Here is a 20,122-nt window from a genome sequence, read left to right on the forward strand (position 1 = left end):
TGCCCCCGCCCCTGCCCCTGCCCCTGCCACTGCCACTGCCAATGCTCCACTAGCTCTACCTCACTCACCTGCAAATGCAACTAGTAGTTGCGGCACAGGAACCCACAGCAGCAGCAGCGGCGGCGGCGTTGGGCTGCTCCAGCTGCCCTCCCTGAGTATGCCCAATGCCAGACAAATTCGGATGCTGCAGCGACAGCACCAACCAACAACAATTATTCCCCCCCCCCATCATTCTGCCAGCTGTCCCCGACATTATGCCCATTCTGGACAAGCTGCAGAATGACCCGAGGGTGGGCAACAGTAGCTATCACACCAAGCTCATCAGCCGCAATGGTGTCCGTATCCAGGCCCGCGACATGGCTACCAGGGATGCCATCATGGCAATCCTGGGCGATGGCGGCGGCAACGAGGCGATGACTGGCCACTACACACACCAGCACAAGAGTGACCGTGGGCTACGGATCGTCGTGCGAGATCTCCACCACTCCATAAGCACCCAACTAATAACAAATCAGATGGCCGAACTGGGCTATTCAGTTAAATTTATTAGAGCCATTAAAGCGAGATCCGATGGACAGCCACTCGACCAGTTCGAGTTGGAGATAGCCCCCAAGCCGGATGAAAGCCACCACGATGTCCTCCAATTAACCCAGCTGGGCAACCAGTTGGTGATCGTTGAGAGGCAGGCCAAGCCGGTGGACCCAGCCCAGTGCCCTACAGATGTCAGGCTTTTGGGCACACCCGCACCTACTGCAGGCGTTCATTCGTCTGTATGAAGTGTGCGGGTGCCCACGCGTCCACGGCATGTGCCAAGCCAAGGGCAGACGCCCCTAAATGCGCCAATTGCCAGGGCGCCCACATCAGCGCCTACAAGGGATGTCCGGCATTCAAGGCAGCAAGGGGCCGCCTTCTGTCGCACCGAGTGGCCATGCAGGAGTTGCGTCGCAAGCGCAGCTCGCTTCTGCAGCCATTGCCAGAGCAGCAGCCACCAGCAAAAACAACACCAGCATATCCAGGGCGCCGACAGCAGCAGCAGCAACAGCCAGCTCAAACGCCAGCCAATCCCTGGCGCGGACAGCAGCAGCAGCAGGCAGCATGGACGCCACTCAATGTCTCCTCTCCTGGGCGACGAAGAGGACAATAACATCAGCAGAAGCAGAAGCAGCAGCAGCCAATTCAGACAAAAAAACAGACACCTGCTGCCTCTGGCCCACGCACTGGGCGACGACGTCCAGAGCAGCCATTGAGCCGTTCCCAGGCACCACAACAGCAGCAGCTACAGCAGCTGCAACAGCAGCCGCAGCGCGAACAACAACAGCGACAGCAGCAGCAGCAGTTTGCCAACAACCGCTCCCGGCAGAAGATGCAGCCGAAACGCCAATCTTTCGAGGGATCCTGCAGCCAGGCACTGTTGGAGAATACGCAGAGGATGACGCGATTGGAAAAGAGGCTGGAAGTGATGATGTCACTACTCACCTCGCTCATCCAATCCCAGGCAGTGACGGCAACTCCAGCAGTTCCAGAAACATCGGAAAATCCACCAACAATGGCAGCAGCAACAGTGGTTGCCCCACCACGATCACAGCCACCACAAAAAACGTTAGGGCCAACGCCAGCCGCCATTCCAGAGACGGATCCTGAAATGGATGAAGAAAATGATGACGATGAGATGTGGACAGATGACGACTCCATGGATGACATTAAGGCCTACTCCCGCAACATGAGGTACCATCTTGACAACCAGATATCCTGGAACGCTGTGTACTAATTGGACACATCTCTGCCACTGCATTGGATTAAATGACAAATGCATATCACTCGCATGCCACAACAAAAATGAACAACGGACGCTGCCGCCATCAAAGCATTCAGAGTGCCATGTGTACCTGGAATGGAAATACACACACACACACAAACATCCATTTCACTTGGGCGGCCGGACCTGTGCCGTTCGAGTTATGTGTGTCGTGTCCGCCATCGTCCTTAGTTGGTGGCCGGATCCAGTGCCATGGCATTCAGAGTGCCCTATGGTCCTGGAAAAGGAAAAAAATCCATCAGCCACACATACGAAAAAAAAGGGCTCTCAAAATACTTACCGCCAGCCATTCAGACACACACACACAAACACTTGGGCGGCCGGACCTGTGCCGTTCGAGTTATGTGTGTCGTTGTCCGCCATTGCCCACAGCTGGTGGCCGGACCAGTGCCACTCGCTCTACATTAGGGCCACAATTGCCGACGCACACACACACAAACATCCATTACACTTGGGCGGCCGGACCTGTGCCGTTCGAGTAGGTGTGTCGTTGTCCGCCATTGCCCACAGCTGGTGGCCGGACCAGTGCCACTCGCTCTACATTAGGGCCACAATTGCCGACGCACACACACACTCACATCCATTTCACTTTGGCGGCCGGACCCGTGTCGCCACAGTTATATGTGTGCCGTCTACTCCTGGCTCCCAGCTGGTGGCCGGACCAGTGCCACTGGTTCTCCAAGAGGGCAGCCACAGCCACAACGACGACGACGAGGTGCTAATTGCACCTACTTCTGACGACTTCGGATGACGCCAATTTCGACGACCAGGGGGGACGACGGGGTCGGCCGGTATGCAACGCAATGTCTTTACAAGCATTGTGTTTTGCTATGCCGGCCGATGCTCCGCTGTTTCTTGTCTTCCCTGCAATTATAGAAAAAAAAGATATAGACATTATTGTAAATTGTTATGTTTATTGTAAAATTGTAAACGTAAATCAATTGTACCTGTTTTGTCTCGTCTTTGTTCCAGTGTAGTATCTCTTTTATTACCTGTTTTTCCGTCGTCTTCACTCCAGTCTACTACTTATCTGTATTGTTATTTCTGCAAGTGCTTGTCTCTTTTTTATTTTAGTGTATTTCCTCTTATTTTCCACGCAAAGCACCTGCATTGTTTACCTGTTTCTCTTTATCTATTCCTCAATTGACTACGTGTTACAACACTGCACTTTCTGAATTTTCGATCTCATTTCTTTAACCCCTTCTTCCCCCCCCCCCCCCCATTGTTATTTTCGTAATTAGTGCGGTTCTCCGACACCCCACTACAAAAATATTACAATCTGTGATAAAAATCTTCGGCGGCAACGGTGCTGACAATTGATTATCGGTTTCAAATCGACTTTCAAATCAGCATCAGTTGCCGCCACACCACCATCACTACGGCCTAAATTGAGCCAAAAATGCTAGTCTTCGCATAAAACAATTACGCCCCCTATAAACTGCCCGCCCACATGTACATGCTACATTCCTAGTCGTCTGCCCTCAGCAGCCGGCAAGGGTAGTAGAGGGGACTGAAGACCACACACCGCATTACAGCCAACAAAACATCAAGTTGACGAACTCACAGGGGATTGCAAATCAAATTTTAAGTTAGGGAGAATTACAAAGAAGAGACAGCATACTTTCGAGCGTGGCCCCACTTTACTTTCTAGACTCACACCACACACACACACACACACACTTGACACACTATTACACACACTTGACGAGTCCTCTCCCCCCTCTTGACAATTCGTACTTTTGGAGCCTTTTGCCCCGATCGTGGAGTGGTCTCGAGTCTGGGTCTCTGTCCAAACAAAAAGTCGTGTCGTGAACGTTGTGGAGTCGAGACGTGTTCGAGGTTTAGTTTAGTCCCTCCGTCAAAGTGCCGAATATTTTGTGTCTCTCTCTTTTTCCCTAGCCCCCCCCCACCCCCCTGCTGGCTGCGGGCCTATTTCGAGGTTACAAGTGTTTCGTTGCTGCAGTATTATATGTTTGTAAAGTTTATTGTGCCATCAAATGTACTAGTGTGTGTTTGAAGTGTCGTTTAACGTTTAATTGTAAAACAAACACAAAAATGTACATAAATTAAATTAAGACATATACTGCCCAACAAAATATTAATAAGGCAACGCGCTTGGTTGCTGGCGGCTCACACCCCAGCCTCTCAGCCCCTCCCTTGCTGGAGCACTGAGAGCGCTCAACCCAAAGCGGGTATATATTGAAAAAAAAAAAATAAAAAACTGTGTGAATAATTTGGCTTGACAAAAACTCCACTCGCGTCGGTCGAAAAATTTATTACCAAACCCACCCAAAGCCAATCCAGCGCAGCTATGCCACGCGGATCCACTGCCAGAAGAGGACGACGACGACGAGGACCACACGGCGTCACAGCCAGGGATCGCCCCAAATCAGCCATTTCCACTGCCAGCTCCGACAGCGCCGCCGACAGCGAAGCCAGCGCCGACAGCGCAGCCACCGGCACCGTGGCAAACGCAGCGATACTGAGACGCCAATCCACCGACTCCGCCACCTGGTTGGAGGCACTTCCTCCAATTCCTGGACCGGCTCCAGCCACCATTGCCGGGTATGTGAGGACCACATACCATGCCGACACCACCATCACGGCCACTCCGGCCACAAGCCCCATCCCCGACCCCGACCTGCCCTGCCCCAACAGCTGGGCGGCCATTCCCAATCTCACCAGCCAGTAGCAGTTCCAGATCGGCGACTGGGTGGAGGCGGTCCATACCCAGGAACGCCAGCAGCAGCAGCAGCAGACCATCAGCAGCAGCAGCGGTAGTCGCCGGCTTGAGGCATTGGCGGCGTCGGCAGCGGCAGCGGCGTCAGCCAAAGCACCGCAATGTCAAGCCAAGCCAAGCCAAGGGGTACCAAGCGCGCCAATAATTCCGCTTCCCACACTCCAACACACACAGACACGTATCGATGCACCGTATGCCGATGCATCGTGTGGAGAGAGCCGGAAACAGCAAGGAGCGAGAGAAGGCGCAAAGAGAGAGCGGGTAACGACCACGTACCAGCGACAGTACGAGAGGGCACTCGAGCAGCCTCTGCACGAACAGCAGCCAACAAAAGATTCGTGTTCGAGTGCCCGTTCGGGAGCGAGTTCGAACTCGAACCACAGCCATGGCACAAACCCCGCTCGATCGGCCACAGCAGCGGTTCCAAATGCAATGCACACAGCCAATACCACAACCACAACCACAAATACAATGATGACATACATCAGCACACAAACAGCGACATCAAACACAAAAACGACAACTACGATTACGTCGGCAGCCAGACGACGATGCCTGCTAACAGCAATGTTAACAGGCGGACCCCCCCCCCACCACCGCCGCCAGAGGAACATCAGCAGCAGCAGCAAACACATCAACAACAACAACAACATCAGCCAACGGCAACAAACACAGCCAATACCGATGATTACACAGACGAAGCCGCGTTGACAGAAGTTGTTAAACCGCCGCAACTTTGGCATTTAGCTGGGTGCGGTGGACGAAACCACCGCACTTTACACAGACGAAGCCGCGTTGACAGAAGTTGTTAAACCGCCGCAATTTTCGCATTTAGCTGGGTGCGGTGGACGAAACCACCGCACTTTACACAGGCGAAGCCGCGTTGACAGTAGTTGTCTGTGGTTTAAGAAATCTTTGTGTTTTATGATTCTCTTTGTGGTTTGTGATTTGAATATATGTTTAGTGGCGCACAGAATTTTAATTTACATTGGCGAGAAAGAGGAAATAAAGCTTGTCGGTAGTGGTTGGGAAGGGGAATGTGAATGTGTGTGGGGCGAGTTGGGAAAATGGCTGCTTGGCTTGGCGTCGGCATTTTAATGTATTCCTTATTGGCGTTAATTAAAAATTTTTAACAGTTTAGTTGGGCGGCAAACAAGTTAAGGGGCTCGTTAGTCGCCCGACGTGTCACACCGCTTCATCTGCCTCGTCGATCATCTGTAACTGTATCTGTATCTGTACAAAGGAGCCTAGAATTTCTTAGATCTGTGTTCTTCTACCATCCTCTACATGGATTGGTTCCACATTAATCCTAAAGATGCACAAATTTTATAGCTTGAACAAAAAAAAAAAACACATACAATAATCGCATATCACATATTATGTTTTTTGTGGAGAGGGGGAGGGGGAGGGGGAGGGTTCCAAAGTATTTACACGGTCCAATGTTTGCACGGGTAATATAATGGAGATTCTCTTGGTAAAGATTTTATTCGTAATTTATTCGCCCAACTATCGAGAAAGACTCGCGTGTGCCGTACGATACGATCCATTACGATACGATATCGTCTGTGGGCTATTGACGTGTGCATATGTATGTACAATCCGAAGAGAGGATTACTCTTGTTTTGTTCTCTTTCCTAGATGATAATATCGTATCAGTGGTTCTGGAAGGGGGTGCTTAAACCTACGACGAAAGCTATAATCCAGTGGATGGGTCGGAATAGGTGTCCTGTTCCTCCGCTCAGACATAGACCTCTCCTGTCTTGGCCTCGGGAATGTGTTTGGCGAGGGTTGAGGTAGCACTCGTGGCCGTTGCCGTGGCGCCGCTCTGGGGCAGGGCGATCGTGCCACCGGATGAAGAGTTGTCCACTGTATCCACTGTGGGGGCTCCTGCCGAACGCACCGAGGAGCGCACTGTGGGGTCGTGCAGGTTGAAGCTCAGACTGAAGCTGTTGTTCCGCGAAATGTTGCCGTTGCCGCCGTTCAGGGGCTTCACGGACAGGAGGGCCGTGGTGGTGATGCCGCCGCCGCCGCCCGCACCCGGCCCCACGGTCATGCCGTTGCTGGAGCCACTGTTGCTGTAGCCGTCCTGCTCCTGGGCCAGGTCCACGATGGACAGGGACGAGGGGAAGCGCTGAATGGAGAACGAGACGGGGATCGTGGTGATGACGTCATTGGGCTCGTAGCCACTGGCTGTTGTCGTGATGGTCGGCAGCTGGGCGTTCGCCGCTATGGGAAGGATGCTCAGGGTCCCCGTGGGAATGGTGTACCCGCCGCCGCTGCTGTTGGCCATGGTGAAGGGAAACGACAGCGTGGTGATGTTCGTGGCAGCGGAGAGGGCTACGGAATCGAGAATCGAAGGGAGAGAGATTGTGGTTGGAGTATCTGAATCTGCATCTGCGGGAGTATCTGTGCCCGGTACTCACTGCTGTGAACTCGCTGTAAATGATGACCACTGCGGGCAGGGTCAACGCCTTGACGCAGCACATGAGGAACCCAAAGAAGAGCCACGCGATCTCCCCGCAGGTGGAGAAGCGGAAGAGCTGCAGGAAGCCGATCGGCTGTGTGGGCTCCAGTCCTGCGGCCACCGGCGCCTCATCCAGGGACTTGCCATCGGTTGTCGTCGTGCCAGAAGCCTCGTCCTTCTATCGGTACGACGAAGGACGGAGGAATAGTGTTACTCGAGCCAAGACCCGCGATTTATTCACAGACACGGACAGAGACAGACGGCACGCAAAGGTTAATTCAATTACTGCCACACTCTCAGAGGCATGTATCTGTATCTGTGGCTGTGGCAAGGGTACAGCAGCTACTTTGTATCTTTTGCCATAGTTCTCTCTCATTGACCCGCGGGGTTAACGAGTAATAGAATCTACCGTTTATTATTGGACATTCCAACGCCAATTTGGAGCGATTCGATTCGATTCCCTTTCAGAGGCCCGTACAGAAATCTGTGTGGCGCCATTCGCCCCCTGCCCCTCTCCTTGTCGTGGGATGGATGATCACCTTTTAATTGATTTTCAACACTTTGATCCTTCAGATACTGTATCTATGCACTGATTTCTGCAGAAGATCCGTTACTGCTCACTCGGACCGCCCAAGCGCGACTGCTGGAACACCGTCCGCGGAGCCACCCATTTATGTTGATTCCCCGATGTGGATGCTGGACAGAGTACTCGGGCTTGGGCATGAGTACTCGTGAGTGTATCGTATCAACCGCTCGCTTTGGGGTTCACAATTCTAATTGATCTCCGCTTTCCGCTCTTGGGGTAGGTTCCGCCGAAAGAGGCGCTTCAATTTACAATGAGAGCAAAAGAGACATTCTGTAGAGGGTTTTTCTTTTCTTTGCTTTTCTTTTCTTTATTCTTTTTCTTTCATTTGGAGGGTGGAAGGTGCAACAATCTAAAACGGAGGCAGACTCTTGAGCCTCCTGCTGGTGCGCAGCACGAATGGTGCCGGCTGATTTGTACCGGCATTTCCTCCAGCGGGAACGACTTCGGGAGCAGCTACGGGAGCGACTGCGGGAGCGACTCCGACCGACTCGCCTTCATCGTCCGAGCCCCCGAGCATTACGCTGTCCAAAGTAGTGCGGGACGCCCGCAGTGTCATCATGTGCCGGGTGCTGCGTTCGCCCAAGGTGTTGCGCACCTTCAGGCAGCTCTTCTGCGACAGGGTTCTTTGTTTTTCGCCCGTATCCAGGGCGAGGACGCGGCGCTGGCACTCGCCGAATGCCACGGCATGGCTGCTGGTGGGCCCGTCGTCCTCATTGCCGGGCCGTTCAAAAATTGTCTCTAGACCGGTGGGCCTCGACTTTGCGATGGTCTGCGATGGCGCCTGAGAACCGGTGGTCGGCGTCAGGCTGGGCTTCTTGGCCAGGCGGCTGGGACTAAGACTGGGCCTGGCGGCGCTCTGGCTCTTGCTCTTGCAGGCGCGCGGCGGCATTTGGCGCCGAACCATAGTCGCGGTTGCCACAGATCCTGTATCCCCCGGTATACTCCCGGCTGAAATGAGACGAAATGAGAAATGAGTTACGACTGTCCGATGGCCGCAGAACCGAGTACTTCCTTTACCTTTAGCTTTGCCTTCAAGTTTTTTCTTTTCAGGCATTTCTCGTATCTTTTTCCGGCTTTTCCGTCTCCTGGGTAAACCTTTCGACTTCTCAAACGAGCAACGAGCAACGAGCCTCTTTGGGTTGAAGGCTCTCAGTGCTCCACAGGGGAGGGGCTGAGAGGCTGGGGTGTGAGCCGCCAGCAACCAAGCGCGTTGCTTTATTAATATTTGTGGGCAGTATATGTCTTAATTTAATTTATGTACATTTTTGTGTTTGTTTTACAATTCAACTATTGAGTCTCAATACCCACGCTACAAGGAGTGGAAACAGCAGCCGAGAGAGAGAGCGATCCCAATACCCACGCTACACGAAGGAGAAGCAGCAGCCAGAACAAGAGCCACGAAGAGGGGAATAGTCGGATCTCTCCCACTCCGACCAGTGACGCCGATGTGATCAACAACTCTCCCCGGCCAGCCCGAAGCCAACGCCTACAAGGGAGACCGAGAGAGAGGCCGCCGTCGCGAAACTGAGAGAGAGTTTTTCATTTAAAACAATGGGGGGAGCAGCACCGGAACCAGATCCCACAGGAACCACGACGAGCATCACTAGCATTAATACCGACGTCACACGAAGGGGAAATCGCAGCCAAGAGAGAGCCAGGGCTGGAGCGATCCCATACCTTTGTCACACGAAGGGGAAATGGTAGCCGAGAGCGATCCCAATACCCACGCTACAAGGAGGGGAAACAGCAGCCGAGGAACTCCAGCGCCACCGCTCCTATACGCCGTCTACTTATTTGTATATGTACTAAATTCAAATAATACATGCCATATTTTACATTTTACATGTAGTTGCAGTGTTTTTGGCTGAACAATGGGAAGGTAACACTAGTTACAGTAGTGGTAGGTATTCGGTATTTTTTACGCAAGTATTTTGAGTAAAGAAAGTTAAGGTAACACTAGACTTAACATTAACATGTGTTTTCTTTTACAATGGATTGCGTCTTTTCAGTCCGTTCCCGTCCTCGGAGCGGGCTTCATATAAGTGGCGGCGCAAGGCTGATCCTCATATCAGCATCAGCATAGGCCCTGTAGTTGGATGGGTGCGTACCGCCGCAACTTTGGCATTTAGCTGGGTGCGGTGGACGAAACCACCGCACTTTACACAGACGAAGCCGCGTTGACAGAAGTTGTTAAACCGCCGCAACTTTGGCATTTAGCTGGGTGCGGTGGACGAAACCACCGCACTTTACACAGACGAAGCCGCGTTGACAGAAGTTGTTAAACCGCCGCAATTTTCGCATTTAGCTGGGTGCGGTGGACGAAACCACCGCACTTTACACAGGCGAAGCCGCGTTGACAGTAGTTGTGTGTGGTTTAAGAAATCTTTGTGTTTTATGATTCTCTTTGTGGTTCGTGATTTGAATATATGTTTAGTGGCGCACAGAATTTTAATTTACATTGGCGAGAAAGAGGAAATTAAGCTTGTTGGTAGTGGTTGGGAAGGGGAATGTGAATGTGTGTGGGGCGAGTTGGGAAAATGGCTGCTTGGCTTGGCGTCGGCATTTTAATGTATTCCTTATTGGCGTTAATTAAGAATTTTTAACAGTTTAGTTGGGCGGCAAACAAGTTAAGGGGCTCGTTAGTCGCCCGACGTGTCACACCGCTTCATCTGCCTCGTCGATCATCTGTAACTGTATCTGTATCTGTACAAAGGAGCCTAGAATTTCTTAGATCTGTGTTCTTCTACCATCCTCTACATGGATTGGTTCCACATTAATCCTAAAGATGCACAAATTGTATAGCTTGAACAAAAAAAAAAACACATACAATAATCGCATATCACATATTATGTTTTTTGTGGAGAGGGGTAGGGGGAGGGGGAGGGGAGGGTTCCAAAGTATTTACACGGTCCAATGTTTGCACGGGTAATATAATGGAGATTCTCTTGGTAAAGATTTTATTCGAAATTTATTCGCCAACTATCGAGAAAGACTCGCGTGTGCCGTACGATACGATCCATTACGATACGATATCGTCTGTGGGCTATATATGTATGTATATTGATGTGTGCATATGTATGTACAATCCGAAGAGAGAATTACTCTTGTTTTGTTCTCTTTCCTAGATGATAATATCTAATCAGTGGTTCTGGAAGGGGGTGCTTAAACCTACGACGAACGCTATAATCCAGTGGATGGGTCGGAATAGGTGTCCTGTTCCTCCGCTCAGACATAGACCTCTCCTGTCTTGGCCTCGGGACTGTTTTTGGCGAGGGTTGAGGTAGCACTCGTGGCCGTTGCCGTGGCGCCGCTCTGGGGCAGGGCGATCGTGCCACCGGATGAAGGTGGTGATGCCGCCGCCGCCGCCCGCACCCGGCCCCACGGTCATGCCGTTGCTGGAGCCACTGTTGCTGTAGCCGTCCTGCTCCTGGGCCAGGTCCACGATGGACAGGGACGAGGGGAAGCGCTGAATGGAGAGCGAGACGGGGATCGTGGTGATGACGTCATTGGGCTCGTAGCCACTGGCCGTTGTCGTGATGGTCGGCAGCTGGGCGTTCGCCGCGATGGGAAGGATGCTCAGGGTCCCCGTGGGAATGGTGTACCCGCCGCCGCTGCTGTTGGCCATCGTGAAGGGAAACGACAGCGTGGTGATGTTCGTGGCAGCGGAGAGGGCTACGGAATCGAGAATCGAAGGGAGAGAGATTGTGGTTGGAGTATCTGAATCTGCATCTGCGGGAGTATCTGTGCCCGGTACTCACTGCTGTGAGCTCGCTGTAAATGATGACCACTGCGGGCAGGGTCAACGCCTTGACGCAGCACATGAGGAACCCAAAGAAGAGCCACGCGATCTCCCCGCAGGTGGAGAAGCGGAAGAGCTGCAGGAAGCCGATCGGCTGTGTGGGCTCCAGTCCTGCGGCCACCGGCGCCTCATCCAGGGACTTGCCATCGGTTGTCGTCGTGCCAGAAGCCTCGTCCATCTATCGGTACGACGAAGGTCGGAGGAATAGTGTTACTCGAGCCAAGACCCGCGATTTATTCACAGACACGGCCATAGACAGACGGCACGCAAAGGTTAATTCAATTACTGCCACACTCTCAGAGGCATGTATCTGTATCTGTGGCTGTGGCAAGGGTACAGCAGCTACTTTGTATCTTTTGCCATAGTTCTCTCTCATTGACCCGCGGGGTTAACGAGTAATAGAATCTACCGTTTATTATTGGACATTCCAACGCCAATTTGGAGCGATTCGATTCGATTCCCTTTCAGAGGCCCGTACAGAAATCTGTGTGGCGCCATTCGCCCCCTGCCCCCTCTCCTTGTCGTGGGATGGATGATCACCTTTTAATTGATTTTCAACACTTTGATCCTTCAGATACTGTATCTATGCACTGATTTCTGCAGAAGATCCGTTACTGCTCACACGGACCGCCCAAGCGCGACTGCTGGAACACCGTCCGCGGAGCCACCCATTTATGTTGATTCCCCGATGTGGATGCTGGACAGAGTAATCGGGCTTGGGCATGAGTACTCGTGAGTGTATCGTATCAATCGCTCGCTTTGGGGTTCACAATTCTAATTGATCTCCGCTTTCCGCTCTTGGGGTAGGTTCCGCCGAAAGAGGCGCTTCAATTTACAATGAGAGCAAAAGAGACATTCTGTAGAGGGTTTTTCTTTTCTTTGCTTTTCTTTTCTTTATTCTTTTTCTTTCATTTGGAGGGTGGAAGGTGCAACAATCTAAAACGGAGGCAGACTCTTGAGCCTCCTGCTGGTGCGCAGCACGAATGGTGCCGGCTGATTTGTACCGGCATTTCCTCCAGCGGGAACGACTTCGGGAGCAGCTACGGGAGCGACTGCGGGAGCGACTCCGACTCGCCTTCATCGTCCGAGCCCCGAGCATTACGCTGTCCAAAGTAGTGCGGGACGCCCGCAGTGTCATCATGTGCCGGGTGCTGCGTTCGCCCAAGGTGTTGCGCACCTTCAGGCAGCTCTTCTGCGACAGGGTTCTTTTTTTTTCGCCCGTACCCAGGGCGAGGACGCGGCGCTGGCACTCGCCGAATGCCACGGCATGGCTGCTGGTGGGTCCGTCGTCCTCATTGCCGGGCCGTTCAAAAATCGTCTCGAGACCGGTGGGCCTCGACTTTGCGATGGTCTGCGATGGCGCCTGAGAGCCGGTGGTCGGCGTCAGGCTGGGCTTCTTGGCCAGGCGGCTGGGACTAAGACTGGGCCTGGCGGCGCTCTGGCTCTTGCTCTTGCAGGCGCGCGGCGGCATTTGGCGCCGAACCATAGTCGCGGTTGCCACAGATCCTGTATCCCCCGGTATACTCCCGGCTGAAATGAGAGGAAATGAGAAATGAGTTACGACTGTCCGATGGCCGCAGAACCGAGTACTTTCTTTACCTTTAGCTTTGCCTTCAAGTTTTTTCTTTGCAGGCATTTCTCGTATCTTTTTCCGTCTCCTGGGTAAACCTTTCGACTTCTCAAACGAGCAACGAGCCTCTTTGGGTTGAAGGCTCTCAGTGCTCCACAGAGGAGGGGCTGAGAGGCTGGGGTGTGAGCCGCCAGCAACCAAGCGCGTTGCTTTATTAATATTTGTGGGCAGTATATGTCTTAATTTAATTTATGTACATTTTTGTGTTTGTTTTACAATTCAACTATTGAGTCTCAATACCCACGCTACAAGGAGTGGAAACAGCAGCCGAGAGAGAGAGCGATCCCAATACCCACGCTACACGAAGGAGAAGCAGCAGCCAGAACAAGAGCCACGAAGAGGGGAATAGTCGGATCTCTCCCACTGCGACCAGTGACGCCGATGTGATCAACAACTCTCCCCGGCCAGCCCGAAGCCAACGCCTACAAGGGAGACCGAGAGAGAGGCCGCCGTCGCGAAACTGAGAGAGAGTTTTTCACTTAAAACAATGGGGGGAGCAACACCGGAACCAGATCCCACAGGAACCACGACGAGCATCACTAGCATTAATACCGACGTCACACGAAGGGGAAATCGCAGCCAAGAGAGAGCCAGGGCTGGAGCGATCCCATACCTTTGTCACACGAAGGGGAAATGGTAGCCGAGAGCGATCCCAATACCCACGCTACAAGGAGGGGAAACAGCAGCCGAGGAACTCCAGCGCCACCGCTCCTATACGCCGTCTACTTATTTGTATATGTACTAAATTCAAATAATACATGCCATATTTTACATTTTACATGTAGTTGCAGTGTTTTTGGCTGAACAATGGGAAGGTAACACTAGTTACAGTAGTGGTAGGTATTCGGTATTTTTTATGCAAGTATTTTGAGTAAAGAAAGTTAAGGTAACACTAGACTTAACATTAACATGTGTTTTCTTTTACAATGGATTGCGTCTTTTCAGTCCGTTCCCGTCCTCGGAGCGGGCTTCATATAAGTGGCGGCGCAAGGCTGATCCTCATATCAGTATCAGCATAGGCCCTGTAGTTGGATGGGTGCGTACCGCCGCAACTTTGGCATTTAGCTGGGTGCGGTGGACTAAACCACCGCACTTTACACAGACGAAGCCGCGTTGACAGAAGTTGTTAAACCGCCGCAATTTTCGCATTTAGCTGGGTGCGGTGGACGAAACCACCGCACTTTACACAGGCGAAGCCGCGTTGACAGTAGTTGTGTGTGGTTTAAGAAATCTTTGTGTTTTATGATTCTCTTTGTGGTTCGTGATTTGAATATATGTTTAGTGGCGCACAGAATTTTAATTTACATTGGCGAGAAAGAGGAAATTAAGCTTGTTGGTAGTGGTTGGGAAGGGGAATGTGAATGTGTGTGGGGCGAGTTGGGAAAATGGCTGCTTGGCTTGGCGTCGGCATTTTAATGTATTCCTTATTGGCGTTAATTAAGAATTTTTAACAGTTTAGTTGGGCGGCAAACAAGTTAAGGGGCTCGTTAGTCGCCCGACGTGTCACACCGCTTCATCTGCCTCGTCGATCATCTGTAACTGTATCTGTATCTGTACAAAGGAGCCTAGAATTTCTTAGATCTGTGTTCTTCTACCATCCTCTACATGGATTGGTTCCACATTAATCCTAAAGATGCACAAATTGTATAGCTTGAACAAAAAAAAAAACACATACAATAATCGCATATCACATATTATGTTTTTTGTGGAGAGGGGTAGGGGAGGGGGAGGGGGAGGGTTCCAAAGTATTTACACGGTCCAATGTTTGCACGGGTAATATAATGGAGATTCTCTTGGTAAAGATTTTATTCGAAATTTATTCGCCCAACTATCGAGAAAGACTCGCGTGTGCCGTACGATACGATCCATTACGATACGATATCGTCTGTGGGCTATATATGTATGTATATTGATGTGTGCATATGTATGTACAATCCGAAGAGAGAATTACTCTTGTTTTGTTCTCTTTCCTAGATGATAATATCTAATCAGTGGTTCTGGAAGGGGGTGCTTAAACCTACGACGAAAGCTATAATCCAGTGGATGGGTCGGAATAGGTGTCCTGTTCCTCCGCTCAGACATAGACCTCTCCTGTCTTGGCCTCGGGACTGTTTTTGGCGAGGGTTGAGGTAGCACTCGTGGCCGTTGCCGTGGCGCCGCTCTGGGGCAGGGCGATCGTGCCACCGGATGAAGGTGGTGATGCCGCCGCCGCCGCCCGCACCCGGCCCACGGTCATGCCGTTGCTGGAGCCACTGTTGCTGTAGCCGTCCTGCTCCTGGGCCAGGTCCACGATGGACAGGGACGAGGGGAAGCGCTGAATGGAGAGCGAGACGGGGATCGTGGTGATGACGTCATTGGGCTCGTAGCCACTGGCCGTTGTCGTGATGGTCGGCAGCTGGGCGTTCGCCGCGATGGGAAGGATGCTCAGGGTCCCCGTGGGAATGGTGTACCCGCCGCCGCTGCTGTTGGCCATCGTGAAGGGAAACGACAGCGTGGTGATGTTCGTGGCAGCGGAGAGGGCTACGGAATCGAGAATCGAAGGGAGAGAGATTGTGGTTGGAGTATCTGAATCTGCATCTGCGGGAGTATCTGTGCCCGGTACTCACTGCTGTGAGCTCGCTGTAAATGATGACCACTGCGGGCAGGGTCAACGCCTTGACGCAGCACATGAGGAACCCAAAGAAGAGCCACGCGATCTCCCCGCAGGTGGAGAAGCGGAAGAGCTGCAGGAAGCCGATCGGCTGTGTGGGCTCCAGTCCTGCGGCCACCGGCGCCTCATCCAGGGACTTGCCATCGGTTGTCGTCGTGCCAGAAGCCTCGTCCATCTATCGGTACGACGAAGGACGGAGGAATAGTGTTACTCGAGCCAAGACCCGCGATTTATTCACAGACACGGACATAGACAGACGGCACGCAAAGGTTAATTCAATTACTGCCACACTCTCAGAGGCATGTATCTGTATCTGTGGCTGTGGCAAGGGTACAGCAGCTACTTTGTATCTTTTGCCATAGTTCTCTCTCATTGACCCGCGGGGTTAACGAGTAATAGAATCTACCGTTTATTATTGGACATTCCAACGCCAATTTGGAGCGATTCGATTCGATTCCCTTTCAGAGGCCCGTACAGAAATCTGTGTGGCGCCATTCGCCCCCTGCCCCCTCTCCTTGTCGTGGGATGGATGATCACCTTTTAATTGATTTTCAACACTTTGATCCTTCAGATACTGTATCTATGCACTGATTTCTGCAGAAGATCCGTTACTGCTCACACGGACCGCCCAAGCGCGACTGCTGGAACACCGTCCGCGGAGCCACCCATTTATGTTGATTCCCCGATGTGGATGCTGGACAGAGTAATCGGGCTTGGGCATGAGTACTCGTGAGTGTATCGTATCAATCGCTCGCTTTGGGGTTCACAATTCTAATTGATCTCCGCTTTCCGCTCTTGGGGTAGGTTCCGCCGAAAGAGGCGCTTCAATTTACAATGAGAGCAAAAGAGACATTCTGTAGAGGGTTTTTCTTTTCTTTGCTTTTCTTTTCTTTATTCTTTTTCTTTCATTTGGAGGGTGGAAGGTGCAACAATCTAAAACGGAGGCAGACTCTTGAGCCTCCTGCTGGTGCGCAGCACGAATGGTGCCGGCTGATTTGTACCGGCATTTCCTCCAGCGGGAACGACTTCGGGAGCAGCTACGGGAGCGACTGCGGGAGCGACTCCGACTCGCCTTCATCGTCCGAGCCCCCGAGCATTACGCTGTCCAAAGTAGTGCGGGACGCCCGCAGTGTCATCATGTGCCGGGTGCTGCGTTCGCCCAAGGTGTTGCGCACCTTCAGGCAGCTCTTCTGCGACAGGGTTCTTTTTTTTTCGCCCGTACCCAGGGCGAGGACGCGGCGCTGGCACTCGCCGAATGCCACGGCATGGCTGCTGGTGGGTCCGTCGTCCTCATTGCCGGGCCGTTCAAAAATCGTCTCGAGACCGGTGGGCCTCGACTTTGCGATGGTCTGCGATGGCGCCTGAGAGCCGGTGGTCGGCGTCAGGCTGGGCTTCTTGGCCAGGCGGCTGGGACTAAGACTGGGCCTGGCGGCGCTCTGGCTCTTGCTCTTGCAGGCGCGCGGCGGCATTTGGCGCCGAACCATAGTCGCGGTTGCCACAGATCCTGTATCCCCCGGTATACTCCCGGCTGAAATGAGACGAAATGAGAAATGAGTTACGACTGTCCGATGGCCGCAGAACCGAGTACTTTCTTTACCTTTAGCTTTGCCTTCAAGTTTTTTCTTTGCAGGCATTTCTCGTATCTTTTTCCGTCTCCTGGGTAAACCTTTCGACTTCTCAAACGAGCAACGAGCCTCTTTGGGTTGAAGGCTCTCAGTGCTCCACAGAGGAGGGGCTGAGAGGCTGGGGTGTGAGCCGCCAGCAACCAAGCGCGTTGCTTTATTAATATTTGTGGGCAGTATATGTCTTAATTTAATTTATGTACATTTTTGTGTTTGTTTTACAATTCAACTATTGAGTCTCAATACCCACGCTACAAGGAGTGGAAACAGCAGCCGAGAGAGAGAGCGATCCCAATACCCACGCTACACGAAGGAGAAGCAGCAGCCAGAACAAGAGCCACGAAGAGGGGAATAGTCGGATCTCTCCCACTGCGACCAGTGACGCCGATGTGATCAACAACTCTCCCCGGCCAGCCCGAAGCCAACGCCTACAAGGGAGACCGAGAGAGAGGCCGCCGTCGCGAAACTGAGAGAGAGTTTTTCACTTAAAACAATGGGGGGAGCAACACCGGAACCAGATCCCACAGGAACCACGACGAGCATCACTAGCATTAATACCGACGTCACACGAAGGGGAAATCGCAGCCAAGAGAGAGCCAGGGCTGGAGCGATCCCATACCTTTGTCACACGAAGGGGAAATGGTAGCCGAGAGCGATCCCAATACCCACGCTACAAGGAGGGGAAACAGCAGCCGAGGAACTCCAGCGCCACCGCTCCTATACGCCGTCTACTTATTTGTATATGTACTAAATTCAAATAATACATGCCATATTTTACATTTTACATGTAGTTGCAGTGTTTTTGGCTGAACAATGGGAAGGTAACACTAGTTACAGTAGTGGTAGGTATTCGGTATTTTTTATGCAAGTATTTTGAGTAAAGAAAGTTAAGGTAACACTAGACTTAACATTAACATGTGTTTTCTTTTACAATGGATTGCGTCTTTTCAGTCCGATCCCGTCCTCGGAGCGGGCTTCATATAAGTGGCGGCGCAAGGCTGATCCTCATATCAGCATCAGCATAGGCCCTGTAGTTGGATGGGTGCGTACCGCCACAACTTTGGCATTTAGCTGGGTGCGGTGGACGAAACCACCGCACTTTACACAGACGAAGCCGCGTTGACAGAAGTTGTTAAGCCGCCGCAACTTTGGCATTTAGCTGGGTGCGGTGGACGAAACCACCGCACCTTACACAGACGAAGCCGCGTTGACAGAAGTAGTTAAACCGCCGCAATTTTCGCATTTAGCTGGGTGCGGTGGACGAAACCACCGCACTTTACACAGGCGAAGCCGCGTTGACAGTAGTCGTTAGTCTGTGGTTTAAGAAATCTTTGTGTTTTATGATTCTCTTTGTGGTTTGTGATTTGAATATATGTTTAGTGGCGCACAGAATTTTAATTTACATTGGCGAGAAAGAGGAAATAAAGCTTGTCGGTAGTGGTTGGGAAGGGGAATGTGAATGTGTGTGGGGCGAGTTGGGAAAATGGCTGCTTGGCTTGGCGTCGGCATTTTAATGTATTCCTTATTGGCGTTAATTAAGAATTTTTAACAGTTTAGTTGGGCGGCAAACAAGTTAAGGGGCTCGTTAGTCGCCCGACGTGTCACACCGCTTCATCTGCCTCGTCGATCATCTGTAACTGTATCTGTATCTGTACAAAGGAGCCTAGAATTTCTTAGATCTGTGTTCTTCTACCATCCTCTACATGGATTGGTTCCACATTAATCCTAAAGATGCACAAATTTTATAGCTTGAACAAAAAAAAAAAAAACACATACAATAATCGCATATCACATATTATGTTTTTTGTGGAGAGGGGCAGGGGGAGGGTTCCAAAGTATTTACACGGTCCAATGTTTGCACGGGTAATATAATGGAGATTCTCTTGGTAAAGATTTTATTCGTAATTTATTCGCCCAACTATCGAGAAAGACTCGCGTGTGCCGTACGATACGATCCATTACGATAGGATATCGTCTGTGGGCTATATATGTATGTATATTGATGTGTGTATGTACAATCCGAAGAGAGGATTACTCTTGTTTTGTTCTCTTTCCTAGATGATAATACCGTATCAGTGGTTCTGGAAGGGGGTGCTTAAACCTACGACGAAAGCTATAATAAGTCGGAATAGGTGTCCTGTTCCTCCGCTCAGACATAGACCTCTCCTGTCTTGGCCTCGGGAATGTGTTTGGCGAGGGTTGAGGTAGCACTCGTGGACGTTGCCGTGGCGCCGCTCTGGGGCAGGGCGATCGTGCCACCGGATGAAGAGTTGTCCACTGTATCCACTGTGGGGGCTCCTGCCGAACGCACCGAGGAGCGCACTGTGGGGTCCTGCAGGTTGAAGCTCAGACTGAAGCTGTTGTTCCGCGAAATGTTGCCGTTGCCGCTGCCGTTCAGGGGCTTCACGGACAGGAGGGCCGTGGTGGTAATGCCGCCGCCGCCGCCCGCCCCCGGTCCCACGGTCATGCCGTTGCTGGAGCCACTGTTGCTGTAGCCGTCCTGCTCCTGGGCCAGGTCCACGATGGACAGGGACGAGGGGAAGCGCTGAATGGAGAGCGAGACGGGGATCGTGGTGATGACGTCATTGGGCTCGTAGCCACTGGCTGTTGTCGTGATGGTCGGCAGCTGGGCGTTCGCCGCGATGGGAAGGATGCTCAGGGTCCCCGTGGGAATGGTGTACCCGCCGCCGCTGCTGTTGGCCATCGTGAAGGGAAACGACAGCGTGGTGATGTTCGTGGCAGCGGAGAGGGCTACGGAATCGAGAATCGAAGGGAGAGAGATTGTGGTTGGAGTATCTGAATCTGCATCTGCGGG

At 52.0% G+C, this 20,122-nt stretch overlaps 5 protein-coding genes across 5 annotated transcripts; all 5 read right to left on the minus strand.

The window, feature by feature from the left end:
* Positions 1-6,294: 6,294 nt before the first annotated feature.
* Positions 6,295-7,064, minus strand: LOC117194554. The gene is made up of 2 exons (XM_033399101.1): positions 6,980-7,064; positions 6,295-6,893 (listed from the first exon to the last, which is right to left on the minus strand). Exon 2 carries the CDS (start codon positions 6,844-6,846, stop codon positions 6,295-6,297), a length of 552 nt encoding a protein of 183 aa, XP_033254992.1. The 5' UTR covers positions 6,847-6,893; positions 6,980-7,064.
* A 716-nt stretch (positions 7,065-7,780) lies between these two features.
* On the minus strand, positions 7,781-8,675 carry LOC117194712. Its single transcript, XM_033399221.1, has 2 exons — positions 8,624-8,675; positions 7,781-8,554 (listed from the first exon to the last, which is right to left on the minus strand). The coding sequence occupies exons 1-2, from the start codon at positions 8,658-8,660 to the stop codon at positions 7,956-7,958; spliced, it is 636 nt and encodes a 211-aa protein (XP_033255112.1). The 5' UTR covers positions 8,661-8,675; the 3' UTR covers positions 7,781-7,955.
* A 2,070-nt stretch (positions 8,676-10,745) lies between these two features.
* Positions 10,746-12,020, minus strand: LOC117194555. The gene is made up of 3 exons (XM_033399102.1): positions 11,946-12,020; positions 11,365-11,583; positions 10,746-11,278 (listed from the first exon to the last, which is right to left on the minus strand). The coding sequence occupies exon 3, from the start codon at positions 11,229-11,231 to the stop codon at positions 10,746-10,748; it is 486 nt and encodes a 161-aa protein (XP_033254993.1). The 5' UTR covers positions 11,232-11,278; positions 11,365-11,583; positions 11,946-12,020.
* A 3,247-nt stretch (positions 12,021-15,267) lies between these two features.
* On the minus strand, positions 15,268-16,297 carry LOC117194720 (multidrug resistance protein homolog 65-like). The gene is made up of 3 exons (XM_033399225.1): positions 16,223-16,297; positions 15,642-15,860; positions 15,268-15,555 (listed from the first exon to the last, which is right to left on the minus strand). The coding sequence occupies exons 2-3, from the start codon at positions 15,858-15,860 to the stop codon at positions 15,460-15,462; spliced, it is 315 nt and encodes a 104-aa protein (XP_033255116.1). The 5' UTR covers positions 16,223-16,297; the 3' UTR covers positions 15,268-15,459.
* Positions 16,298-16,385: 88 nt separating this feature from the next.
* LOC117194719 (protein tantalus-like) lies at positions 16,386-17,316 on the minus strand. The gene is made up of 2 exons (XM_033399224.1): positions 17,283-17,316; positions 16,386-17,213 (listed from the first exon to the last, which is right to left on the minus strand). The coding sequence occupies exon 2, from the start codon at positions 17,167-17,169 to the stop codon at positions 16,723-16,725; it is 447 nt and encodes a 148-aa protein (XP_033255115.1). The 5' UTR covers positions 17,170-17,213; positions 17,283-17,316; the 3' UTR covers positions 16,386-16,722.
* Between the last annotated feature and the right edge of the window lie 2,806 nt (positions 17,317-20,122).

The sequence above is a fragment of the Drosophila miranda genome (assembly GCF_003369915.1).
Source record: "Drosophila miranda strain MSH22 chromosome Y unlocalized genomic scaffold, D.miranda_PacBio2.1 Contig_Y3_pilon, whole genome shotgun sequence".
In the NCBI taxonomy this organism is placed as follows: domain Eukaryota; kingdom Metazoa; phylum Arthropoda; class Insecta; order Diptera; family Drosophilidae; genus Drosophila; species Drosophila miranda.